The 27,760-nt window shown below is 48.0% G+C and overlaps 1 protein-coding gene across 3 annotated transcripts; it reads right to left on the bottom strand.

Moving 5' to 3' along the window:
- Positions 1-13,302: 13,302 nt before the first annotated feature.
- On the bottom strand, positions 13,303-26,730 carry LOC144773492 (serpin H1-like). Of its 3 annotated transcripts, XM_078658538.1 has the most exons (6): positions 26,601-26,684; positions 23,097-23,140; positions 17,595-18,310; positions 17,337-17,435; positions 15,460-15,692; positions 13,303-14,701 (listed from the first exon to the last, which is right to left on the bottom strand). In XM_078658538.1, exons 3-6 carry the CDS (start codon positions 18,277-18,279, stop codon positions 14,399-14,401), a joined length of 1,320 nt encoding a protein of 439 aa, XP_078514664.1. In that variant the 5' UTR covers positions 18,280-18,310; positions 23,097-23,140; positions 26,601-26,684; the 3' UTR covers positions 13,303-14,398. The 3 variants fall into 3 exon arrangements, with proteins under 3 accessions (XP_078514664.1, XP_078514665.1, XP_078514663.1); XM_078658539.1 differs by lacking the exon at positions 23,097-23,140 and having other exon boundaries at positions 26,601-26,730; XM_078658537.1 differs by lacking the exons at positions 23,097-23,140; positions 26,601-26,684 and adding an exon at positions 22,439-22,510.
- Between the last annotated feature and the right edge of the window lie 1,030 nt (positions 26,731-27,760).

Here is a 27,760-nt window from a genome sequence, read left to right as displayed (position 1 = left end):
TGAGGTGCATGGGCTTAGCTCTTCGCTGCCCTCTTTCTGAGGCCACGTTCGCTGTGCTTTCCGTGTGCAGTGCCTGTCCGAACTCCTGGAATTTCCATACTGATTTGTGTTTCCGTATGCTTTTTGTATCTCGACTTTCTCAGATGTGGCAGCGCTGTCACAAGCTGGCCTCATGAAGACACGGAAATAACTGGAAAATGTATGATGCGTTTTCTCACTATGAGTTTTGAGTGTAGTTACATCATAGTAGAGCGAGGGGTGGATATTTATCTCTAAACTCAGGTTTCCTTTCTTCACAAGATGTGTGATCCTGGGCAGGTCACTGCATCTCCTTCTGCCTCAGATGCATCAGCTGCCACTGCAGCAACTTGGCAACAGGGTCCTCAATATGAACTGTTGCCTAAAAGTGAAACGGGGCGTGTCCTGTAGCTGCTGTTGGTCAATACCACCCCTTCCCCTCAGCAGTGTTTACGGTAAGGAGGCCTGAATGCACCATCTGTGAAAATAATGACGACGTCACTGTCATCAGGGGAAGGGGCGCCCTAATGCATGTTCAGTAACAAAACCACGAGTTGAATCCAAGCATTCTGCCAACTTTCAAGTCATACTGTGAACACGTGTGTGGTGGTTAGTGACGTGGTCCTCTCAAGTGACGTCAGAGCCAGGTTTCAGCTACCATAACCTCGCTACCCTCCAATTCCAAAGCAACATACATCCTGATCATGACAGCTCCATTTTTCACCACAGGGACCCAGTTCAATGATTGGAATCTGCCTGCTAAATCCATCTATGCACTCGTCCCTCCAATTGTTTCATTTATCGATTCATCCATTTCTCCCATCCACCCGTCCAGCCTGCCCTTATCCAGCCCAGAGAATAGCTTGCCTGCTCCTGTCCATCATGTGCTGTTGACTGTCCCTATCTGAGGAATCCGGAGTTATCCCAGAAGGGATGCCCAGGCCAGCGGCAGGTACGTGGAACTGAAACAAAGCAGACACGAAGAAAAGCCCGGAGGGTTTGGTGTCTGTCAAAAAAAAAAGCAATCACACAGCACTGGACCACTGCTGCTCGCACCCTGACGCCATCTCCGACAGAGCCTGACAATCTGCATTCCGGGGGGGGGGGGCTTCAGGAGACAACCACAGACCCACGTCTCAGGATCGCAGTATTTCGGGGTACCAGAGACAGACACAACACAGTGAAGCGCAACCAGTGAAACGCTAGAACAGTGTGATCGCAGCAACGAGAAGACGAACACAAACATGTCATTTGCAGCTAATTGAGAACAAACCTTGATCCAGCCCATAAGAGCCGGCAGACGTCCCCCTGCTGACCTCTCCAGCGGATCACGACATTACACCCATCCGTGGATGGGTGGTAACAGGGGAAACAAATGCTTCTCTCATCCTCGCTCACACATCCACGTCGCCTTCACTTCCTCGAACAGCAACTTCGAGCTTGTTCGCCACAGCGCCATCTAGTGACCGCATAGCCGAACAGTAAGGCTGAATGGTGAACGCGCCCGGCCATCTGGATTCACTTACGGAGGCACCCTGACAGCTCCTAATTATAATTAATGTACTTCTTTGCGCGAGCACGAACGAAATATGCCCAAGATGGCGGAACAAAACTAAATTTACCCTATCACTTCAAGCCTATTAAAACGACAACACAACGAAGACGAATCACTGGCCAGATGACAGAACACGCTAAGGAATGTGTGGAATTTGTCTCGGCCAAAGCCCTAGGAGATACTTCTTTTTTTTCTTCTTTAACATTAGTTCTCGAAACTCCTCCCACTTTCAGTGGGGAGGAGTCCGAGCCCTAAAAATGCATGTTTTCCATTTCCCTCTACTGCGTGGCAGGCACCACGCGGTGCCTGCCACTCAGTGCACAGAAAGAAATGCAGGGGGGGTACCATGGGTACCCTCCCAGTACAACACCACCTCCCCCAAGACAAGAGGGGCCCCCAATCGGCCCCCAAAACCAATCTCCGCCAGCCTTTCTATGGCGGTTCCACCGACATGGAAAGCCTGGCTGAGACCCATATCCTAATATGGTGGAAGGTGCCTGCTAAGCATGCCTAGCAGGCACCCTATCTGGACCGTCTGGCAGGCAATCGGTTTGATTGCCTATGGTGGTTCCGTGGTGGACGGTCTTTGCTTCTGCCACGATGGCAGTGTGGAACCGCCCGCAATCCTAATCTGGCGGGTAGTCAATCCACGTTTGATGGCGGACGGATCACCACTGTGCGGCTGGCAGTGGCGGTCCTTCTGCCATCAAAATGACCCCCTTCGTTTTTAATAAAATATGCACTGGACTGGCCATTGCATTATTGTGTCTATTATTTGTCCTCTGAGTTCTGATCTCTTGTCCCCCCCACTACCTGCCTAAGAAGCCTTGACCTGCTCCCTCTTGCTACCCGGAGAGTTAAGTGTGTAAGGGTTGTACTTGGCCCAGATTACAGAGCCGTAGCAGGACAGATCTCAGAGCATCAGACGGAAATAGCCTTAACAACCACGGTTGCTAACAGTAGCCTGTGTCTGCACTGTGACCGCCGCCCCCCCGCCCCCCACAAACAAGTTCTGCAGGCACTGAAATGGTGTTTCTGTAGTAGGGGATCTCTGTGTATAGTCATAATCTAGTGAATAGTCCCGCCCATGTGCGTGGACCCCGGAGCAATCAAAAATAATCTCTTACAGTGTCAAAAAATGCAGAAAAGCATAGACACTTAAGAGAGAATTTAAAGACAGATAATGCAGCCTAAAAGGCTACACTGTCCAGTACTTCAACTAGAAATTCCACCATAAAATCCACAAAACAGCAAAAAGCCTGTACAGATTTCCCTTGCTTTAACAGCAAACTCCCTCAGGAATGATAGAGAGGAGAACCTGGACAGACAAGCCCCATAGGCTGCCATTATGTGGCTCAGAACAGGATACTGTGCCTTTAAGAGAATCTTCCAGAACCTTCTCCCAGTATCCCAGAATGCATAGCAGGTCCAACTTACTTTCAGTTCTTTTTTCCGGCTCCTGCAAGCAGGACCCTGGAGCATTGAGCTCTCCCTTTTCAAGGGTTTTGTTGGTGTTTTTTTCACTAATTCGATTTTGTGTACTTTTAAAGTACTTTGGTGTCTTTCTTCTTGATTTTCTGCACTCTTTTGTTGTCCATAATGCCTGCATTATTTGACAAATGCCCGGAGTGCTCCAGGAAGAAGGCCAAGTCAGACCCCCATGAGGTGTGTATCCTCTGCCTTCCCTCTTCCCACATCCCAGAGGAATGTGTGATCTGTAGAGGCTTCTCTGGCAGGACCCTGAAGGACAGGAGGAAGATCAGACTTCAGGGACTTGAAGAAAGAAGACTGAAGGCTCGAGGTGGGTCTGGAGGGGCTTCTACTGCCCATGCTGAGGCCTCTGGGGGGCTCCCCAGGGGCAGGAAGTCCAGCAAACGTCCAAGGTCTCCGTCTGGGTCGGTTGCTCTGACCACGACGTCGAGAGGAAGGTCCACGGCCAGTTCCCGGTCTCCCCAGGGCTCTGGGTTGAGAAAACATCGCCCGTCGAGGGACTTACACAGGCCGCCGTCGAACCCGGTGTCGATTTCTTCGTCGTCGCCGTCGGCGTCGAGTGGACGGCATCGGAGGGCCCGGCGTCGGCGCTCGCCGTCGAGGCGACACCGCCGTTCGCCGTCGAGGGCGAGGTCATCGTCGTCGTCGAGGGGAGCCTCGTCGTCGAGGCCGCCGTCGAGGAAGGCGAGGTCGCCGTCGAGGCGGAAGAGGTCTCCAGCGCTGAAGAAGTCGACGTCAAGGCGATCGAGGTCGACGTCGAGGCGATCGAAGAGGTCGTCGTCGAGGCGGTCGAGGTCGCCGTCGAGGCGTCAGCGCCCGTCGTCGAGGTTTAGAGGATCGTACATCTGGTCGGGGTCGATGTCGAGGCATAGAAGCCGGTCGACGCCGAGGCGTGTGAAACGGTCGACGCCGAAGGGCCGCTCGACGTCGAAGGAACCACGGTCGACGTCTGAACACCGGTCTTCGACGTCAGGGGGTCGTAAGGACAGGCCGAGGACTGTGGGGGGCTCCCCTCAGTCAGGACAGGATGGTGGCTCGCCGGGAACGGCGTACTCAGAGGTGTATACCCCGAAGAAGACTGTTAAGCCGCCTCCTCCTCCTCCTTTGCCTAGAGGACCTCCTCCGAGGGCTTCGACCCCTCCTCCATTGCCTCCTCTACCTGCTCTTCCGTCAGGACCGCAGGCCCCGGTGCCGGGTGCTCCTCCTCCGGTTCCACCGAGATCGGTATCGATGCCCAGACTTCCGACACCTCCGAAGAAGACTCCTAAGTCGAAGGTTCCTCCTAAGCCCAAGACGTCCGACCCGGGGAAGCCGGCGGAGCGTCCCAGGCCCAGGAGATCGAGGTCACGCTCCGGGAGGAGAGACAGATCTAGGAGTGGACACGGTTCCTCCTCGAGATCCAGACATCGCCATAGGAGGCATAGGTCCAGGTCCCGTTCGGCCTCCTACATTGTCGGATTCACTGGAGACGAGGGTGTCTCCAATAGATGACATTGGCACGTTCCAGGAGGTTCTCCTGAGAGGGGCTGCGAAGTTGGGGATCAAGGTGACGGCCCCTACGCCCACAACTTCTGTGATCTTCGAGACTTTGCACACGAAGCACCTGTCTCGCCCCCTACTGCCTTTGGTGCCAGGACTGGTCGAGCCTGCTGAACAGCTCTTCCTTACGCCGGCGGTGGTGAAAGCTGCTCCCTCCAGGCTTGTCAAGAAGTACAGGGCTCCAGAGTCGGACCCGGCCTTCTTACGGAAGGACCCAGTGCCTGATTCGGTGATTGTGACGGCGGCTCGGAAACTACATGCTACCTCCCCGTCCTCCACTGTGCCTCCGGATAAGGAGAGTCGCTGGATTGACTCAGCTGGACGGAAGGCGTGTGGGACGTCTTCCACGACGATGAAGGCCTCCAGCGACTCGGCGTTGTTGGGGCGATACGACCGTGCACTGTGGGATTCCATGGAACAGTTTGCGGACCTTGTCCCGCGCGACAGGAAAGAGGACTTCATGGAGATCGTCCAGGAAGGGATGCTGGTTTCGAACCAGGTCATCAGCGCCGCGGTGGATATCTCCCTGCTGGCCGCGCATGGATACTGCCACGGTATCAATCAGAGACGCCATGCTTGGCTCCGGCTGACGTCGCTCAAGCCTGAAGCGCAACAACGAGTGGCAAATCTGCCGTTTTCCGGCGACACCCTCTTCGGGAAACACGCAGATGACGAAATGGCCAGGATGAAGGCCGAGGCTGAAACCCTGACGGCTGTGGGCTTGGAGAAGCCAAAAGAAAAGGAACCCTACCGCCAGTTCCAACGACGGTTCGGGTCGCAGGGTAGAGGAAGGGGATAGTCTTCTGGGCAACAACAGCAGCAGCAACAACAGCAGCAATACAGAAGACCCTTCCAGAAACATCAGAGGGGTAGAGGTGGACAGCAGTCCTCTACCGCGAACAAGGGCCCGGCTGGGTCTCGCCCCTGAGCGGTTACTTCCCCTTCGTCCGTTACCCGCTCCGGTGGGGGGGAAGCGTTCAATTTTTTCTGGCAGAGTGGAGAAAAATTACTCAGGACAAGTGGGTGCTGAATATTGTTTGCAATGGATACAGTCTTCGGTTCATCAGCCCTCCTCCATCGATGCCTCCGGTCAGCTCGCAGTATCAACTGCGCGAGCTCCAGGCGGAGGCCGACATCCTTCTAAGGAAAAGGGCGATAGAAGATGTACCTCTGTCTCAAAGAGGAAGAGGTCTGTACTCCCGGTTCTTTCTGGTCCGCAAGAAGGACAAGAACGAGTTCAGGCCCATTCTGGACTTGCGACAGGCAAACAAATGGATTCGCAGAGAAAAGTTTTGCATGCTGTCGTTGCATCAGATTTATCCTCAGCTGCAGCGGGGAGACTGGCTTTGCGCCATAGACCTACAGGATGCGTACTTCCATGTGCCCATTGCACACAAACACAGGAAGTTCCTGCGCTTTCAAGTCGGCACCAATCACTATCAGTACACGGTACTTCCGTTCGGGCTGAAGTCTGCGCCCAGGACGTTCTCGAAGTGCATGGCAGTGGTAGCGGCACACCTGAGGAAGAACAAGGTGTTTGTCTACCCGTACCTGGACGATTGGTTGATCAAGGCCTCCTCCTTCTCGGAAGCTCAAGCACACTTCCAGAAGACGTGCGTTCTCTTGAACAAGCTGGGGTTGCACATCAACATGTCCAAGTCTGTCCCGACTCCGGTCCAGTGCATCCAGTACTTGGGAGCCTCCATCGATACGCTGTCAGCAAGCGTGTCTCCTTCGGAAGAGCGACGTTTATCACTCCTTCGGAAGGCTCAGGCTCTCATGTCCACTCCATCCACGACAGTGAGGACGGTGTCTTCTCTGCTGGGATCGATGGCCTCTTGCATCTTCCTGACACCACATGTGCGGCTGCACATGAGACCGCTGCAGGAGTGCTTGGAAGATCAGTGGGACCAGAGGAGAGGATCTTGGGATGACAAGATACGACTGTCTCTGCATGCTCTCCAGTCTCTGAAGTGGTGGTGTTCAGCGGAGAATCTCCTCAGAGGGGTTCCCTTCCACAAGGACATTCCCACTCAGACTATCGTGACGGATGCTTCTCTCCTGGGATGGGGAGCGCACTCCGGAGACCTGCAGATTCAAGGGACGTGGTCCCCGTCGGAGTCCACGTACCACATCAATTTCCTGGAACTCGGGGCTGTTCACTTGGCACTGAAGGCTTTTCAACCGTCCTTCCGGACCAACTGTCTGCTTGTACAGACGGACAATACGACCACGATGTATTATCTCAACAAGCAGGGGGGCTCGAGATCACGCACTCTGTCTCAGGAGGCGCAGGCGATCTGGCATTGGCTTCTGGCTCGAGGACTCTCGATAACGGCCACTCATCTGCCAGGTGTGCAGAATGTTCAGGCAGACGATCTGAGCAGATTGATTCAGGAAAACCACGAATGGGTCATAAACGACGAAGTACTAGGAGAAGTCTTCGCTAGGTGGGGCACTCCAGACATAGATCTGTTCGCCACCGCAGAAAACAGCAAATGCCGAGACTTCGCCTCCAGATACTACCAGCCGGGGACGCTGGGGAACGCGTTATGGATCAACTGGTCGAACAGCTTTCTGTACGCTTTTCCACCCATTCCCCTGATTCCAGCTGTTCTCATCAAGCTTTCCCAATCCAGGGCGAAGATGGTTCTGATTGCCCCGGAATGGCCCAGACAGTGGTGGTTCACGGACCTGCTTCACCGGTCTCTCCTTCCTCACATGAAGCTGCCGTGCAGGCCGGACCTTCTCACGAAGTTCGGGGGGCGGATGGTGCACCCCAACCTCTCGTCTTTGAGTTTGGCGGCATGGCTCCTGAAATAGTGCAATATGGCCATTTGAATCTCCCAGAGGATTGCATGGACATACTGAAGGAGGCTAAGCGACCTTCCACTCGGACTTCTTATGCTTACAAGTGGAAGAGGTTTTGCATCTGGTGCACGTCTAAGAACTATGACCCTACGACATGCAAGGAAGATGTCATCCTTCCATATCTGCTACATCTGGCGCAGTCTGGCCTTAATGTCCATTCCATTAAGGTTCATCTGGCTGCTTTGACTGCCTACAGGAAATGCCCTTCACAGACTTCCTTATTCCAGATCCCTGTGATCAAGGATTTTTTGGAAGGCTTGAAGAAAGTGTTCCCTCCTGTCAGGCTTCCTTCGCCTTCATGGGACTTGAATGTGGTGCTGTCCAGGTTGATGAAGGAGCCTTTTGAACCTATTCATAAGGCTTCGTTGCAGCACCTGTCCTGGAAGGCGGCGTTCCTCGTGGCCATTACATCGGCCCGCAGGGTGAGTGAAATTCAGGCGTTGTGTTGCCAAGAACCTTATACTGTATTTCATGCTGCTACGGTTGTTATGCGTACTCACCCTAAGTTTCTTCCCAAGGTTGTTTCTGATTTTCATATCAACCAGACTATAACTTTACCTACGTTCTTTCAGAATCCTTCCTCTCCAGCGGAAAGGTCTTTGCATTCCCTGGATGTTAGGAGGGTGTTGAAACAGTCCATCTCGCGGTGGATTGTGTCCTGCATACAATTGTGTTACCAAAAAGCTAATAAGACCTTAGGAGGTAAGCCTAAGGCTCATTCCACCAGGGGCAAGGCTGCCACGACAGCATTGCTTCGTAATGTTCCGATTGCAGAAATCTGCAAGGCGGCCACTTGGAAGTCGGTTCATACCTTTGCTAAGCATTACTGCCTGGACACTGATGCTAGGGCAGATGCTCAGGTTGGACAGGCTTCACTGCGAAATCTGTTCGCAAAATAGTGGTGTTGATTCTCTTTTCTCCACTGCCGCTTTGGTGTGGGGATGGGCTTGCCATTCTATTCACTAGATTATGACTATACACAGAGATCCCCTACTACAGAAGGAGTAGTTTCTGTCCTGTAACTCCAGTTCTGTATTAGGGGTATCTCTGTTATAGTCATAAGCGCCCGCCCTCCTCCCCGGGGGAGAGAGACATATTCCTTTAAGGAATGCTACAGGTCTGGCGTGTTACGCCTTCAAAAAGAACTGAAAGTAAGTTGGACCTACTATGCATTCTGGGACACTGGGAGAAGGTTCTGGAAGATTCTCTTAAAGGCACAGTATCCTGTTCTGAGCCACATAATGGCAGCCTATGGGGCTTGTCTGTCCAGGTTCTCCTCTCTATCATTCCTGAGGGAGTTTGCTGTTAAAGCAAGGGAAATCTGTACAGGCTTTTTGCTGTTTTGTGGATTTTATGGTGGAATTTCTAGTTGAAGTACTGGACAGTGTAGCCTTTTAGGCTGCATTATCTGTCTTTAAATTCTCTCTTAAGTGTCTATGCTTTTCTGCATTTTTTGACACTGTAAGAGATTATTTTTGATTGCTCCGGGGTCCACGCACATGGGCGGGACTATTCACTAGATTATGACTATAACAGAGATACCCCTACTACAGAACTGGAGTTACAGGACAGAAACTACTCCTTCTTAAATGATAACTTTGCAATATGACCGAGGCTGAGAACCCAATACACCCAGTAAGTTATTAGTAAGACTGAAGAAGTTGAAACACTTAGTTTGGCATTTACTGATGTAACGATATTGCTTTGTTTCCCATTGGCCTAAAAGATTACAGATGATTCAAACAACTTAGCATGATTCAGATTGTTGATTAGTTAAAAAAAGACTTGAAGTGGCCAATGACTTGTTAAAGTTATCGGGGAAGGAGGCTCATTTAATGCAGGTTAAGAAACTGAAAGATAAATAAAGACACAAAATGTGAGAACGTTCTGGAAGGTTGTAAGTGATGAGGTAGGGTTACCAATTGATGACATTGAATGGGTATTACCCAATGAGCGATGAATTCGCTTTATAGTAGAATTATATGAAGGGTATTGGACTGGTAAAAGGGAAGAGGCTTATGGGCTTGAACCTCTTTTGCTGGGTATGGTAAATGTATGTAATGAAAGAAAAACATGGTGTCATCAACTATGTCTAGAGCTGGTGTGCCAGATGGTCTACCAGGAACTCAACTGGGTTATAGCCCAGATTGGTGGGGTGTTCATTTTGCATCTCAATTGTCATCTTTGGTGTAGTGCCGGAACCATGGTAATGTGAGATAGTAAAGCAAACTTTTTTTTTTTTAAAGATGACGTTTCTGACCTCAACCTTTTCTAAATACAATCTCTATAAGATTTCCAAAACTAACTTTTTTGTTTGGTGGAATGACCAGGTTCATCTTATCTTAATCCAATTTATATGGCAAATTTTCAAGATAGCTGCACCACAATGAGTTAGTTTTGTGTTACAGGAACTGGCCTAGGAAATATGTTAGACAAATGGTGGCTTTAATCACCTGCTCGTGGATTTTAAGACCACTTTTGATTCTGTTAATCTTGATAAAGTAGGCTAAAACATACAAACAAACTCATACCCCGTGGCCTCCTTCTTTTGATTAAATATTTGCTTACTCAAATTAGGATTTGGGCAGAGTTTGCAATGTCTGGTTGTCTTAGTCCTAAAGCTGAAACCTAGAATTAATGGCCTTAAGCAGCATTGTATATTGGCCCAAATGCTTGTATTTATTTCTAGTAAACCTACCAGTCGCTGTTTGTCTATCAAACTTTTTTCCCCAAAATAATAGCTTGTCATAGAGAGTGGATAATGTAGGAAGATGTTTAACTTGTTCTGGATATTACTCTGATCCCCTTACAAACCCAAATTACAGCTTTGTGGTGGCACAATGATCTTATGACAAACACTTATAAAATCAAGGTCCTACCTTGTGGTCACTGCAAGATTAATTACACTTGGTGGATTCATGATAAGGTGTTGGAAATAGTGGATTCTTATCAATATTTGGGCATGTACTTTTCTTATTTTATATATCTTTTATTGGCTTTTTAGATAACTCACACATTTCGTAACCTAGCACTGTCACCCATCTTGATTGCTTATCATGAAAGACAATCCCCTCTCCCCCCGATTCCCCGTATATGGACTGTATGGGTGATAGTTCCTGGTAAAGTCTCATCAACATTGAGTACGCTGGGTTCGCTACATATACTGCCTCTGTAGGCATTCCATTGGTTCCCAATTTTACCCACTTTTGGGGGATCCTGTGCCCTCGCAAACCAATTCTCCAACAGGATGCACCAGTCCATATGTAATTTCCAGTCTTTAAGCAGCAGCGTCTGATCGGCTCCCCATAGTCGCGCTATATTTCTCTTATCCACATCCAATCCTAGCACTACAAGTATTTGTTGCATGCGGCCTACTTCTCTTTCTCACCAGAAATTTAGCACGCACCACCTGACTGAGACCCTCATAGGTCTTCCAGTCACTGCCCCCATGCATTCGACTACCGCTGTCAAGTATCCATGTATCCTGGGGCATTCCCAGAGGATGTGGAAAAATTTCCCCGTCAGCCCACAGCCCCGCAAACAGCGCCCATCTGTTGCCCTCCCCATCTTTACCATCATTGTTCAAGCATGGTACAAGCGATGACGGACCTTTAATTGGCCACCTCCCTAGGCGGCGCTAGAGCTTTGGCCCTCTCATCATCCTTCAAGCCCTCTAGATCCTGAGCCCGTAGCTCCCATAGGATCTGTAGAGCATCAGGTATGTTATTCAGTAGATTTTTGTATGTATGTCAATAAGGTGGCCATACGGGGCATATACTTGTCTAGGAGCCTATCTTTCGGGACGAGGATTCTGGGAGATCAGTTTATCTGGACAACACTGCATGGCGGAGTTGTATGTAACAATAGGTTTCCTTGGGCGCAAACTGCTAGTCGCGCTGCAGATCAGATAGGGGGATAAGATCCCCTTGTGTCCAGACGTCTCCCACCTGAGAAAATCCTATGAGGTCCTATTTATTAAACTGTGGTTGTTTCCTTAGTGTACCCAGAATTTCAGTGTCCAGAGTGGTGTTGCTTGCATGATCTTATCTTTTTATCCAAAGGCCAGCGCCAGTTGGCCACCATAGTCTGCGAGGAGTTCAGGTAAGTCTGTCGGCCTAGGTCTACTGTAAAGGGCCCGAGTTACCTTCTGGGTTGCAGAGCTAGTCTGTCCAATCTGGAAGGCAGGCTCCATTTGCGGTAGGAAACCCTTACTATTAATGAGTCTTAATTGTGCTACACAGTAATATTTCTGTACATCGTGCAGTGCCAGCCCTCCATCATGCCAGCCTGTGCAAGTTTGTGCAGTGCTGCACGTGCCGGCCCCATCCCAGAGCAGCATTGGAACCTCCCCCTCAATCACTTTAAGTGGGATTTGTCTATTGTGTATGACGTGTTTTGAAGGGCATATAAGAAGCGGGGTAGGGACATCATTTTAAATAATGCAGCCCTGCCCAGGATGAACAGAGGCAGAGACCTCCAATGTTGCACGTCTCTTTTCAGCCTCTCTAGCAACGGGGCTGAGTTATGGTGGAAGAAGAGGCCTGGTGTGATACAATGGAACCCAATGGTGGCAACCATGTTTGCACAGCCGTGCGGAAGCCGAGGAATCTGTCCCAAGAGTGGGCAAATCAAGGGCTTGTGCCAATTAATGGTATAACAAGAATAGAAGCCGAAGATGCCAATAATCTGCATCAGTCTGTATAGTGTGCTTTCCGTGTCGATTATGTATAGCAGCACATCATTCGCATATAGAGAGATTTTATCTTCCAACTGCTCATCCCAGCATAAGCATCGAACCATTGGTTCTCGCACTGTCCATACCGCCAAGGATTCCAAGACCAGAGAAAAAATTAGGAGTGACACGGGGCATCTCTGCCTGGCATGCACTTTTCTTGAGTGTGTAAGGACAATGATCTTATGATAAACACTTGTAAAAAATAAGGTTTTACCTTGCGGCTATTGTAAGATTCATTATACTTTGTGGATTGGTGATAAGAGATTGGAAGTAGTGGATTCATTTCAATATTTTGACATGTACTTTTGTAGAATGCGGTCCTGTGCTACCCACTAGTGCACGACAAATGTATACGTGATAAATATCATTGATGGTTTCAGGAAGTATAATCAACTGTATTTAGGCTTTTCTATGTTTGTTTGTTAAAGCTATCTGAGGGTAATTTGGGCATTTGGATTTTAGTTCCTTGTTAGAGATGGATGGGATGTTAGATTTTACGTTTTTGGATGGAAAGAATTGGAAAGGGTTTGGGACTTCTAAATCTAGCTTGCTCCAGGTTATCGGACTTTACCAGATAACCAAAAGTGCTGCATTACCATGTTAAAGACCGACTGTCCGATGTATAGTTTCCCAATAACAATAAATGAATCCCACTACAGCTTGCAATAGTCATTGCCAGACTGGACTACTGACTTCCTTTAATAGAGGATTGCTAAAGAGATCCTCTCCATGCACTAAAGAACCCATAAACACACCCTCTAGAATTCAACAACTGCACGGAACTTATTCTTAAGGACACACGTGTTGTCCTCTGCAAATATTATTATAAGGATTGCAATCACTTTGAAACACTAGATCTACACAGTGATTTATATGGGACGTCACATTGTTCATGAAACAAATGTGACTTGTCCCACAGCCCTTTATTCATGGTACACAGCTTTTGAAATTAAATCAATGCTGGGATAGTATTTTCTGAGCCAATGTGAACAAGCACAAACATTAGTGCAAGGTGTCTAGCTCAGCCTAAATTATATCTTTCTCTTGTAGATATAGTGAAGAATTCACACCAGTACCTCTAGACACGAAATAATTCAGCTTTGGTTTTTGTTCATTTTATTGCAAAAATCCCACGACAAGTTCTTTAGAAAAAAATACTCACAGTTCTTAAAACACACAGGGAAAGAAAAACAATTCAGGGTTAATGTAAAATATAAAACTTCAGAAACCCTTTAACCCCTCCCACCCCACAACATTCCATTTTCTCCATACATTTATATGGTGGATCAATCATTGCATTTACCTTGAACATTGCATAGTTTTTCGTACAATGTGTGTTTCTTATAACAGATCAAACGCACGCACACGGCTTGAAGTAAGCCGCCATTCATACTATTATCGGTATTAAAAAGGTTTCTTTAGAAACCCCAACAACTTCATTACACTACTTGACTGACTTGTTCTCCAGTTTGCTCATTGATTTTTATTGCAATTAGGAACATTATCGTCACATAACCCCCTACTCTTTCTGGGAAGTAAAAAAGAAGTCACTAAAAAGTAAAACCTCTAATACCGTACTTTAGTGAGGGGTTGAATTTGACATTTCTCAAAGTAATTAACTTCAAATATGAAGAACTTCTCAGACTTAAATACGAGGTGATGTTACATTCACTAATCTTATATACACATGTACAAGTCAGTCAACAAGTAAGTAAATGGAGTCTCCTCCCAAAGAAACCTGGGTCTTCCCATCCATCCAGAATGTCCAACAGGCAGTTCACTACATATGCCAATACTCACACACACACATGTCCCAAGTGGGATTTGTTTCCTTTGGTCTTATGAGATACTATGACTTGAACTCATTCATGGATGCACTCTTGTGCAGATCTGTGCCCCCATAACAGGTGGTATGAAGGTCTCGTACACCCTGTTGGACATTTTGGTGGTGTTTCCGACACTTAGAGCCATACCAAGTCTCATGTCTGTCTCCTTTCAGTGAACCGTGAAATGCCTTATACGAACTGTCTTAGTGGCGAAGATGTCGTCTTCGTGGCTTTCCGCGGCCTGCGCTAGCGAGGTGAATTTCATGATTACTTTCATTATGCTGGCTTGTGACCCAAATAGCACCCTGACTTTCTCAATGAAAAAAAAAACACAAATTTCTCACAATGATAAAATAAAAATCACTATAACTCATCACGCATTTTGTCGCCCTTGGGCCTCACTAGCCGGCCAATGAAAAGAATCGAGTCTGTTTTGTTGTCTTTGATAAGGAAAACGAATGGATGGTCAGCGTAGAAGAGTTTAGGATTCCTCAGTTCTTCGCGCCCGTAGATATCAGAATCAAAAGGGTTGCCGGGAGTGTCAAACTCTAAGGCTGTGGCATGGAAGACGTTGGCCAGGTACAGATCCTTCTTACCAGAGATCTTGGATAAATCAGCTTTTGCTTTGTCGCTGGCTTCTGTCAGGCCCAGGTCAGCCAGATGTTTCTGAAATGAGAGAGTCAGTGTTGTGGGTTCTAAAACATACAGGTGTCAATTAAAACACAAGTGTTGCCAGCTCCCCAAGTTGCATGATGATGGCAAAGAAATGCAAAGTCGGCTTCCATGACACATGCTTGTGACAAACTGAACTTTTGAGGTGGGAAAATGTTAAAGTATGTTTTTTCTGCATTCCTTGTCAAGTTTTAATGTCACTCTACCTTACTCACATTGCTTCCTCTCCCGAATTTAGCCTGCTATGTTAGTTATGCTTAGAGACAGCTTTAACTGTTCACCAGCTTGTTTTCCAATGTACATGTGTCTGTCAATCTATCTATCTATCGATATATATATCTATAGATGGATAGATAGATATGTATGTGTGTGTGTGTACTTTGATTGCTTTTTAAATGTAATGTCTAGGGAATATAATTGCAAAAGGAGAAATGTAAAAAAACACTGCTGACATCCCAAGGAAAGGCCTATCGGGTTTGCCCATGTTTGTGGCTGTTCTTCGCGTCTCCATGGTAGCCATGCAACCAGCTCCATGCAAAGACACGCAAACCTATCAACAACATTTCACAGAAATGCATATTGCCATTGTTTCTTTTTTCTTTTTTCCTATTTCTTATCTTCTGCCTTCGTCTGGCCACTAAAATGACTGCATACCACTGAGTTAGCAACTGTCCCCAAGGTAACTGGCAGAGCGCATAGCCGCTCTCAGATTAACATTTAAGAGCTGTGCCTGTTTTCGAGGTGGGACTTACCTGAAGGTCGTGGCTGACTTCCACGCTGACTTTGGGAAGGGAGATCGCCACTGCTCTTTTCTGAAATTGGCCCTGCCAGGTTTTCAGCTGCTCTCTCGTTAGGAGTTTCTCAACGCGTTCAAGTGGCTCGACATGGTGGGGCATGATGAAAATCATGCTGGATAGCTTGTGGGCGAGAGGCATCTCCACGATCTGAAGACTGTTGGCAGAGTCTTCGTAGTAATTATACAGACCTTAGGACAAAAAGCAATCAGAAATATGTTCATTCTTTCTGCATAGGAAGGATGGTAATCTGTGAGCTGCACAAACGTACAAGCTTACTTAGAGGCATTCTTATGAGAGGCTTGCGCCCCCGTTGCATCACTTTTAGTGGCACAAACCTTTCAACCATATCTATGAGGCCATGCAGCTACTTTGCGTGGCTTCGAATGGCCTCATAGATATGGGGTACGGCAAGGAAACGCAAATCGATGCGTTGCCTTACTCTGCGGTAGGGAGGCATTCATGGGCGTTGCGGATTGGTGTTCCCACGCAACACCCATGATTTTGATGCCCTCTAAATTTACACAAGCTTGTAAACCTGGGTTGTGCCAAAATCTTATGCCTCCTGAGGTGAGGTGCAATGAGGAGAAATATCTTTATTTGTCCTAGTTCTTTCCGCTTTTTAAATGTGCTGCATTCTGCAGCACACGTAGAAAGAGGTTAAAGCCTCCCAGGATTGATTGTGTGCAGGGAGGTGCCCCTTCCTACACAAAAACAATCCTGCCTTCAATGCAGACATCCTTGCATCAAGGTGAAAGGGTGCCTGCATTGGCACTAGGCAGCCAAATCGTATCCATCACAGTGTGAAAGGACAGGAATGCGCTGTATTGCATAGAAACTGCACATTCCCGCCCATTCCTTTAGGCGCAGGGCAGCGCAGCAAGGAGACTTGCTGTGCTACCCTGCACCAAAAACCCATTAATCTGGGCCTTAGTTTTTTGATATTGCACTAACTACTACCTGGCCTATTGTGGTCACAGCTTTGGTCTGATGTAGATTTTTTCAACAGTGGGGACATTTGACCATTCCACTAGTCTAATAGAGGGTGGGTGATACTGTTTAAAGGGTGAAGGCTTTCCCTAATGTGTTGCTTCAGGAGAGTGGGGGTCATCGATTTTTCAACCTCCTGGCTGGTTATGGGGGGGTCTCTGAGGGTGCTTTGCCACAGGGGTTTGGGTCCTAATGGTCTGTCGCGCAAGCCAGTGGTGTGGTTGTTGAAATTAAGAGTCCTGTTTCTCCAACATCTCAATAACAGAATTATATATAGTTCCTCTGCAGTCCTCCCGACGCCCCCAGAAGCTTACTTAGTGATTCTGGTACCCCACTTGTTTTAACTGCTCTTGGTTACTTCTTTTAATCATTGACGTTCATCTGTACTTCGTACTGGAACTCTACATGGGTTTTACTTGATATTGCTACATTCTAGTTACATGATGTGCTTGGCTTCATGACTGAATTTCACTATAACTCAGCAGTGCAGGAGTGAGACACATGCTGGACTTTTGCATAACGCAGTCGGATAATTGCAAATAACCCAGGTCAGTGCTTCCGAGAGAGATACAGAGAGTGTGCGTTGTATACTATTTGCTACCATTTATGATCTTGCAGTGCTTTCAGAGTCTGGGTGCGTTTTATGGTATGAAATGTGAACGAAGTACAGTACAAAATGACAAATTCTGCTAGGGCTAAACTAATGATATGTTTCATTTTCTGAAGTCTGAGCATGCAAGAAAATCATCCATGGTAATGGCCTTTAGGGAAGTTTGCAGTAGGGCGGAGGGGGAGTCAATGGTGCACAAGGACAAAGGTTTTCAGATTTAAACTCCTTAACATACCTGTACGGTGCATCATGGGAATGCCCACTGTGAAGGAACGGGTCACCATGAAGACACGATCATCGACCATGGTGTGATGGAATCTTTCATCCCAATGAGCTGCAACACATAATAAGAGAACGGTATCAATGACAATGAGATCTGTAACAGCAGGGCAGGTGTTGTCTGCATATACATTACATGTCTTTCATGTGCAATATCTACCTATTACCATGTTCCCCTCTTTTCTTAGTTAAAGTTTATCCTACTGATACTTACGCTTGAAAAACATGGCGTTGACGATCAATGCCCCGTCTGTCTTCTCAACGTTGTTGGTCACTTCTGGAAGTTTGCCATCGGTGGTCTGCGATGCCCATTCGTTGATCGACTTCAAGGCACTCCTCTTGTCTCGGAAGTTGATCTTGGAATGCTCGTAGTTGTAGTGCTTCTTGCTGTCCTTCACAAAGTCTTCAGCAAAGTTGATAGAGGTCGGACCGTAGAGGCGGTTGCCGATCTTCCAAGTCACGTTGCGGGCGGTGGAGTTGCTCACCTCATTCAGAAGCTCAGACAGCCCCGCGTGGATGTAGTCGTCATTCAGCTTGTCTGCACTCAGGATTGCTTTGGCTTGCGTGGCAGTGCTGGCCTTGCCCGCAAGTGAAACTAGGCCAAGAGAGGAGGCCACCACCACAGGAGAAACAAGAATGTTGTCCATGCTCTTGTCTTTGGCCATCGTATGGTACAGGTTGAACGCTAGAGTTGCACTTCTGTCTGCCAGGGCGGTGGCTTCCTCACTTAGTTTCTTGATCTCCCCTGTCCCATCAGCCGCTGGTTTATCTGCAGGCTTAGCTTCTGCAAGCTTAGCTTCTGCAGGTTTAGCTGCCGCAGGTTTAGCTGCCGGCTTCTTACTTACTCCTGCGTTGACCGCGACCAGAATGGTCAAAAGTACAAATCTGGTCAGCCACATGGTTTCAAAGCGAGTTGGCGGCCCTCTAATCCTGCAAAAATGAAAAACACATGCATAGTTTTGCAATCACAAATTGGGAGCTACACAGGTCTAAATATCTAGCAGTCCTGAAGCTTGATTACTATGCTTGACAGTGATAAGATTACATTTATAATTTCTTCTGAAAATGACTATGGTCAACTTCACTAATATGCGGTTTGAAGAAGACAGAGTGCCTTCAGGATATGATATCTGCTCACGATGTAAGTTTATGGATGAACATATAGCAACTAGGGTTATAAAGGTGGTCAAAAAAAGTCTACAAATGGAAGACCCTGTTACTGACGCGAGTCTGTACAACAAGCTCTTGGACACTATGAGCTAGTAGCCCTCAAATACTTTTGGGTTTGGGGGTGTTACAGCAGCCTCTGCACATCAAATGATGGGCTCTTGGTCATCTGGGCTGCAAGTTTCTTTGAAATATTAAGTGATCTTTATTGCGTTCTGTGTGTTCTTTACTCTTATGTGTTCTCACCTCCTGAGATGACATTGTCACTTCAGATATGTTATATTAAGTATTCTTGTAGAGCGCTCGATTACCCAGAAGGCGTCTTGGCGCTAGCTGAGATAGCATGTGATAAAATGACCCCAAGGAAAGAGATTAACCTACAGAGAAAAGCTAAGAGATTATACATGGCTTTGATGTGTAAAGTTCTCTGTGGCTAACACTAACCACATCAGTGAGATGGAAAAATCCATTCTCCCACCGCTATAGGCCCAACCAGCTGGTTTCTCACCTTAGCTCCAGTAAGGATTTCCTAAGAACTACCAATCAAAAGATTGTGTGGGCCCCAAATAGCAACCCATTTACTTCCAGCAGTCCACATGCAAGTATAATAAAAGGATACAAAATATGACATGGCAATTAGTTTGGAACGTGCAGAGCATGTGTGCAGTTTAGAACGTGTTCAGTAACAGTGATGTGTCAAATGTGCAGGGCTAGGTGACAAAATGCTCTCTCCCTACCACAGCCCCTAAAGGGACACCAGATGACAGGATTACACTCACAGCCCTCAACAGTTGCCTTTTCCGTAAAGGAATTACTGCCTTTAGTAGCACAATGTAGTTTTAAAATCTAGCGGGCCAAAGTATGATCAGGTCAAATAAAGGTTTCTTTGCTACCCGGGGAAACAGCCTTTACAACGCGGGCATTACCACGCGCTGCCATTACTACGCTGCTTTTACAACGCAAGTCGTTTCAACGACTTGCGCTGGAGGGCGCTGTTGGACAAGGAATAGTTTAATTTTCTATTCCAACACCTTCCCTACTGTAACGTGGGCTGGAGTTGGAATAGAAAATTAAACTATTCCACTATCCAGCGCTTACAGTGCAAGTCGTTGTAACGACTTGCGTTGTAAAAACAGCATTGTAATGGCACGTGTGGTAATAGCTCTCGTTGTGCTGACATACAACCCTACCCGGGGCCACTTTTTAGTCTCCTTCCTTACTTAATGGGACGTGTTATCCAGGGACGGACTTGGAACTTAAAACAGCCCTGGCAAAAAATATCAATTTGGCCCCCATGTGCAGAAGTGCTAATGCGTGCTAGGATCAGAGCTTATTTTAAGTTGCTGCTGGGGTTCACGTAACGTGCAACCACTCCTGGAGGCCAAAACCAGCCGCCCAGCATCAATACTGGCCTCCTGGGGCTCCAGCCTCCCGGCGGATTGCCCACTTGCCGGCTGGCCATGGTATTATCCTCTTGAGCAGCGTTCTCCAAAGTCGGTCCTGGAGGGGTGGATCCATGACAGATTTTAAAATAACTACTTTTATCTAAATGGGAATATGCTAAAAATCTGGCATTGATTCCGGCCCTCCAGGACCGACTTTGGAGAACGCTGCTCTAGAGACAGGCGTCCAGCTGCCTTGCAGTATAGGAAAGACATATGACTAGGCCATGCCATCTGCAACCACTTCTAGGTGGAGCATAAAAGTACCTTCTGTAGAATCAACATTTTATATCCGTGAGGAGACAGGTGCCCGAGTGATCTTAGTCACAGATCACTGGCTTCCTGTTGAGGACCGTATACTCTTTAAGACCTTGTGTATGGTCTATAAGGCCCTAGCAAAAAGCAGCCCTACTGGAATTGGATCCATCTTGTCTCGTTATAGTCCAGGTAGGAACCTTCGTTCTTCCAACCGACTGCTTCTCTCAGTTCCACGCATCCGGAAAACTAGATGGGGTGGTAAAGCCTTCTCCAATCTGGCCCCAAAGTGGTGGAATGCCCTCCCAGTGGAATTAAGGTCCCTTCCCACTTTACAATCATTTAGAACTGCCCTGAAAACTCGTCTCTTTGTGCAGGCTTACCTGTAGTTGTGTTCTGCCTTTTTGATCCTTTTTGTTAGGCGCCTTGACACCTTCGGGTTTAGTCGCGCAATATAAATTGCAAATAAATAAATAAATAAATAGTAGTAAAGTCGGGGTTCATTTAAGGCTAAGAGCCATGAACTACTTTTTATTTCTTTTATTATGTTGTTTTTATTGGCTAGGTTCAAGCTGCAAGACAGTCAAATGAAGGCATCTTGCTAGAAGAATCTGTGTTTCTCTTTAAGCAAAACATATTAAGTGAGCAAATAATGTAATGTAACCCGGTATAAATCCCAGAGGCTGAAGCTAACTCACCCATTGTTAGTTTTTCCTAAGGAGCCGCCCTCAGTGCAGTAGACGTTACCAGACTTGGAACCATAGCGCACTGTCCCATACTCGCGCTGCCCCTCACTCATGGCGCCCAACAAGGTCAAAGCCAATCTGGGCTGCTTTTATTCCCCCTTAGAATGGACCAGGCCTGGCAGTTTGGTTGAAGTTTTCCTATTGGAGCAGGACCAATACTGATTTGCATTGGGCTGGTCTTTTCAGTAGTGGCACAGTGAACCAAAGGAAAACAGGGAAAGGTATGCAGCCAGGGGTAATTACCAGCGTCCACGGCTGATCTAAGTACATACAGTGCTGGAAAGCAAAAATAATGTGGCACAGAACTGTGAACAGTAAAAAAAAAACAATCCTATGCCCTGCATCGCTGCAAACTGGGAATGCCTTTAAATTCCACCGACTGCAGGGACCTGGCGATGCGTGAAGCGTGTGTGTATAAAACAAGCACTGGATTCCACACAGACTAGTAGAGCGTGGGACAAAGCGAGCAAAGGCCAAACCCTTCTGAGGAGGGAAAAAATCGCTGCCTGGGGCCAGGAATTACTGCGTCTGCTAAGACCTGCTGACAGAGAACGCTTTGTTTGCAGGGAAAGAATGCGCCCTGCTCGGTGCTCACAACCCACACCTGAAATCCCTTTCCCTGTAATAACTATCCGGCATGTTAGGAGGCCATGGGCTGCCTTGATAACACATCATGGCCACACAATGTGTATGTCAGGGGAGACACTGGAGGCATCTGGAAGAAAATTCTGCAGAGGAGTTCTGTAGACTTCCACGGAAATCAAAGTTGTACGCTGGGACCTGGACGCTCTTGCTTGTGAAAGAAAATGAGACTACAAGCTCCAGCACGAGCTGTCCTTTTGGCTAAAGAGACAGGAAGCAAGGACTGAATACAGGGTTCTTGTGATGGCATGGGGTGTTTACTCTTAAATTTGCATTCAACAAATTACAAGGGATATATCTCCACCCCCCTGCTTCCCCACTAATGTGGTGGTACCTTCTGACCAGCCATCCCTCGTGCTCTCAAGAGAAAGTGCAGGGGACCTTCAAAGCGCTATGCTGCGGACCTTTTAAAGTAAAACAAAATCTGGAAATTTACAAAAAGGTGCAAAAAGCTGCATATGCTCCACTTCACACCATGGATGCAAATGGCCGCATGTAACATTGAATACGTCACCGCATTCCAACCTGACGCGTAGTTTCGCTTTTACATCATCATAGCCGTAAACAACACGGTAGCAAAAGAACTGCGTGGCTGGGGGCCCATTAATTGGGGGCGCTTGCGCCGTGGCAACTACACCGGGGGTCTGGAGATAAGCACAGGCCGCGGACATGCAAACTCATCGGGCCCACCCCCACCCCCTATGCGGGGAAGTGTGGGTGTGGTGGTCCTCGGCTGGCCCGGGAAGGAGGCCGGGACCCCCACCCCTGTCCATATCAACGCCTGTCTTAATGCAGTAAAAACTTACTTGAGTTGGGAAAGTTCTCCGTGTTGCACCGGCTCCGGCTGCGCCTGCCTCTTCTGCCGGAATGCAGACGCAGGGAGGGGACGTGTCTGGCTCACAGGCCGGAAAAATCTCTTCTCCCGCCCCCCTGAGCAGACTTAACGCTTCCAACGCCAGCCTGGGAGCCGGTGCATGTGATATGCCCGTGACATAAGGTCAACTAGCTGTAATATGGTTTATGGGTATGTAAAGACCAATACACCCCTCAGTGGAAGTTATCAGGGCAGTTGAGGGCAGCATGTCCTATTAACTACATGCAGAAACTCTGGAAAATGTGTGCAAATAGCAAATCCCATCCATTCTGAGGCCTCTTACCCGTCTTTGGGCTTCGATGGAGCGCACAGCAATCACATCATCTATAATACAATACCATAGGAACGAAGTGACTGCGGGGCTTAGTTACCTAACCGTGGAGGGACTGGGAGACTTTGTTACAAGACTGAAATCTAAGCTGAGGGACAGCCATTTGTGTACATACAGCTACCCTTTGTTGTTCACACTTTGAAATTACAACCATAAGCAGGACAGGTAACATGTAGAACCCACTTCTTGGGTTCTTGTGCAAAATGATTAGACATAAAAACACTTCATAAACAGCAGAGTTGTTAGGACGTCTAGATACCTTCAAACTTTTTCATACTGTTCTCAACGTTTGCCCTTTTCATTCTGAAAGAAAACAGACATATCAAGTAGGACCCGAAGGAAGAATGTTATTAGTACAGATTTAAACGTTTTGCTCAGCTTAGGGTGGGTGCACCAAGGCCTAGAATCACAACAATGGCAGAGGTTTTTTATGTTGCAAGACAACATATTGAACAGTTTTTTTCTAAATGCTACTGGACACAATTTAGGTATTGCATGAACTGCTTTAAAGGGTTAAAAACAATACATTAAACCATGTGTCCACTCGTCTTGCTACATCTTGAAAACTATTTAAAGGGCCCTTACAGTGCAGATTAAAAACACAGTTCTTTTTACCCAGTCCTGCATGGCTAACTAGCACTAGCAATCTCAATCTCTAGCACATACATACTAGAATGTTGGTTTGTTTGATAATGTCAGCCTGGGTTCTGAAATTGTGACACCATTCACCAGATGGTCCCTTTATAAACAGACATTTGCAAAAAAATCACAAGCATCATTGCTCTCGAACTGCAACCTCTTATACATATGATACTGATCAAACCACAGTTTTTACTGAATTTGCAAACTGGGTTAGTCATTAACACGAGCTCTTCTTGTAGAATAAGACATTATTTGAGACAATGTTCTGTCGATTTCAAACGCAGTAGGAAGCAATGTATCAAAATTGTACGCGAGGGTGAATACCTGTACAGAGCAACTCAACAAAGTGGGTAACCTTTAGGGGTTTACAAGCGGGACAAGTACAGTCCGGTCTATTTTTATGTTTCCAATACTTTCAGTCTGTGATGTGTGATCAGCCACTTGCAGATCCTAGTAATCTGCTCAGGATCACACAGTTCTATCAAGAAGAAAGGGCAGCTAGGATCATAACTCAGCTCTGGTCAGTTGTAAAGGGACCAACTTAGCCACTAGCCTGTCCAGTGCCGCCTCTCCGTTGATGCGATGGGGCAGTCCTTGGCCACAACATCTATTTGAGACAGGTCGGTCTGGTTGGATGCTACTGGTAATTACACGGTCTCTTAGCAACAGGATGGGATCTTTACAGATGCACCCATGGGGCCAGGCGGTCCTCTCCCTGCCCTGACACGTAGCCGCGGGTAGGCGGCGCTCTGCACGAGGAGGATGAGAGCCCGAGCCTGCCAGGGTTCAGATTTCACCCGCCCCTGGCTCACTCCCGAGACCACTGACCCCCTGGCTCCTCCCACCACGGGTGTGGCGGCTGGCTGGAGGGTCTCTGGTTACTGTCTGCTGAGGTGGCAGGGAGTGACGTGGAAGAGGGCCTATGTGCAGGGCGGGGGCTTCTCTTTCCAGCCTGGCAGGGCCAACTCAGCCTGCATTGGAGAATGTCTGCACCGAGTCACAACTATTTCTTTGTGGGCTTTGGGTACGTGGGGGGATAATGCATATACTTAAAACAAACAAAATATTGAGGGATATAATGCCCCCCCCCCCATCAACAACAGTTTGGATATGTCTATTACCCACGAGGCGAATAATGCCCCAGCTTTAAACTGAGCCTCAAAACTCACTGATGGGGAAAATATATTACATTTCAAGGAAATGAATGAGGCTAACGCCAAATATCCTGTGGGGTGCACAGGGAGAGCGCACGCCCCCACTCCCCGGAGTTCCCACCTGCAGTATTTCATTGTAGTGTTAATGACGTGTTTCAATCGGTGACCCATTAGTCACCCATGTACTAAGGCCCCTGGACTGTGCAGTCGAGAAAATACTTTCTTGTAGCTGCTGACTCTGATCTCAGTCCTCCTTTAAAGAAAGAATGACGTCACCAGAGGGTTTAAGACCCCACCAGCCAGCACCGAAAATAGCGCATTCATGGATCCTCGCTGTGGTGTATTTCGGTTCAGCGCCTGGATACCACAGTGGTGATCAGTGCGCTTTACAAATACCGAGTGATTGAATGACTAGAAGTTCCTTTAAAGTTACGATCTAGTTAATAACGTTAGATAAGATGTCAGCACCCACCTGTGCATCAGACAAAGGGAACATTTGGGCATCCTGGCTGCTACTGAGGCAGAGCTAACGAAGCAGTAATTCCTTCTAGGACTGCCCCTTTAAAAGTACTCTTTAGTGGTCAGTAACGTCAGACAAGCTGGCAATGCAGACCTGTACATCAAACAAGGGGAAATGTTCGGATCTTCATTGCTGCTGAAGCAGAACTCGAGAGGGAAACGGATGTATTACATTTACTGGGTGGCCCATTTAAAGGTCCAATCCAGTGAATACATATCAGTAGGTCTCGAGACGCAATCAGAAGGCGAACAAAAGGACATTTCAGGACTCTTGCTGCCTTGCTGCAGGGCAGGGTAAAGAGGGCTTCCCCTTTCGTTTTGCTGATTTAAATGCGCTTTATTGCGCCCCCTCCACCCCCGCGCGACCTCCTTCGTTTTTCACAGATGTGCAGGGGGCACACCAAGTCCCTCCTCCGTCACGAGAGACTTTTCGCCTGCCAGGCTCACAATTACATATTTTACTTTACCCAAATCATCAAGGTGAAAAAAAGGGGGTGTAGGAATGGGGGGACGGGTCACACTACATAACACCCGGCCCCATGGCAAATCATTGTGCGGCTTTTCTGTTGGCACTCCAAGTCTTTCTGTAAACTACAAACAAATGAATGCACCCCATTTTGGAGGGCTCTGTTCTTCTTCTTGGGTACTACAAGCGAGAATTGAATATATATCCCAGGCCACTTAGACGACTGGCCAAGAGGCCCCTGTGCCATTAGTTCCAGGCGGCGTGCCCACGCTGCCTACTGTTGTAGGGAGAACATGGAAAATAAAGTCTGGGCGGGCTCTGAACACACCAAGAAACGACTCGTGGATCCACTGATGCCTCAGACAAACACAACACAAACTCCCTAAAAACTACCACGAAAACCACAGACTCCAGACAGGAAAGGAACGCCGAGTGTCGGGCGGGGCTGCGTGGCACCCGTCCCGTCTGCAGAAGAGCAGGGTGGAAAACACATCCCTGGACTCCCGGCCTCGGACAAGCCTCACAGCTGGTGATACACACTCAGAGGTAAAGGCAGGAGGAGGGTGGCGCCTCAGAGCACGGGGCACCGAGCCCTTTCTGCCCCTCCCTGGCACCGACTGCAGTACCACGGGCAGCTTGCATATGCACACCCGCTAAACCCACCGGGCACCTCCTGGCTGCAGTCAGCACACAGGAAGCTGTCTGTGGGCGTCAGGAGCAGGCTAGAGCAGGCAGGGTCCTGGCCATGCCTGGGCACGCAGGCTGCGGGTGTAAACGCTCTCCCTTGGACCAGCAGGGCTGCAAACAGACTTTATGAACTCACTAAAACTCGAGGCACACTGAACGCCCCAGGACGATGCCCCCTCCCCATAATGCTTGCTAATGTCCCAGCTCACTTGCACCCTCGCTGTAAAAGGAGCTTTCGCATTTTTACAAGATGCATATTTATTTAAAGAAAAAACATAGTGTCTGCTCTTCTTACCTGGCGAGTTGGTTGTGCTGCTGCTGCAGGGGCTTCTGATGGTGGTGACGTGGCTGCTCTGTGTCTCCTCCGCTCGCCTCCTCTCCAGCGCCTTTATACCCTCCAAAAGAAAGTTCTGGAAGTCTGGGAAAGACCTTAAAAAAAGTCTATTCAAATGAAGCTCTTTGAACTCTGCAAACTTGCAGCCCCATCCCTCCCACTGCCCCCTCCCCCCGTCAGCCCCTGATGCCTCAGCTTCAGGGTCCTAGTGCTTGTGGCACACACCCACAGCCTCGAGGAGCTGCGGCTTCTTTGCAGAGGCGCAACAAAGAAAGACAGACAAGCATTTGCAATGCAATAGGTCTCGCATTTATGAGGGTTTGAGCTATTGTCATTGAAAAAGGCAATGCCTTTTATTTATGTGCTGCTTTTAAAACAGATAAATAAAAGGCCGTATCATTTACACTGGGCCTCAGTGCACTACACCATCTTTAATCAAAGCAAACCCGAAACTCCTAGTTCAGTTCCAGGAAAGGGCCATAGACTAGAGGAGTGAGTATTATTCACTCTAGGGCTGGTGGGCAGTGTGACGTCCTGGCACCGGTGAGCAGTGGAAGAGGAGACTTCTTGCAGTCTTGCAACCTGTGCCAAGTGAGAAGTGTGAAAAGTTGGCATTGCTTGACAGTGTCAGCATGATAAACTGACCCTGCTCTGCAAATGGCTGGTGCCAGTTTAGAGATGTAAATGCTGACAGAGGTAGTCGGTGTAAAAAGCTTACACTGCCCTTGAACACAACATCAAACGCCGTCAGCCACGCCTTCATCAAACACTGCGTGCCCATCACACGCTGCCAATGTAGTCAACAGCTGGCACCGCGTGCACACAGACTGGCAGGTAAGCACCGGATGCACACAGATTAATGCTGAGTGATTCAAGTCCGAATTTCTCAATAAATCACCCTCCTCTCAGGGAAAGCCACCATTCTGCTTTCAGACGCCTATTGGAGCCAGCAGTGAACGCGGTCCCACTGTACCTTAAAAAGACGCTGGGTAAGAGGGGAGGGGGGCAGTGTGTGGGGAGCGCTGTCATAGGGTGTGTGATTTGAGTAGAGATAAGTAACAGCACGCGCCATTGGTCAGCTTGGGTGGGCTTCAACATCTGGCCCAGGTGGGCAGTGTGAG

The sequence above is a fragment of the Lissotriton helveticus genome, chromosome 8 (assembly GCF_964261635.1).
Source record: "Lissotriton helveticus chromosome 8, aLisHel1.1, whole genome shotgun sequence".
NCBI classification, from domain to species: domain Eukaryota; kingdom Metazoa; phylum Chordata; class Amphibia; order Caudata; family Salamandridae; genus Lissotriton; species Lissotriton helveticus.
The sequence above is the reverse complement of the archived record's forward strand: the minus strand, read 5'-3'. Positions and strand labels throughout refer to the sequence as shown.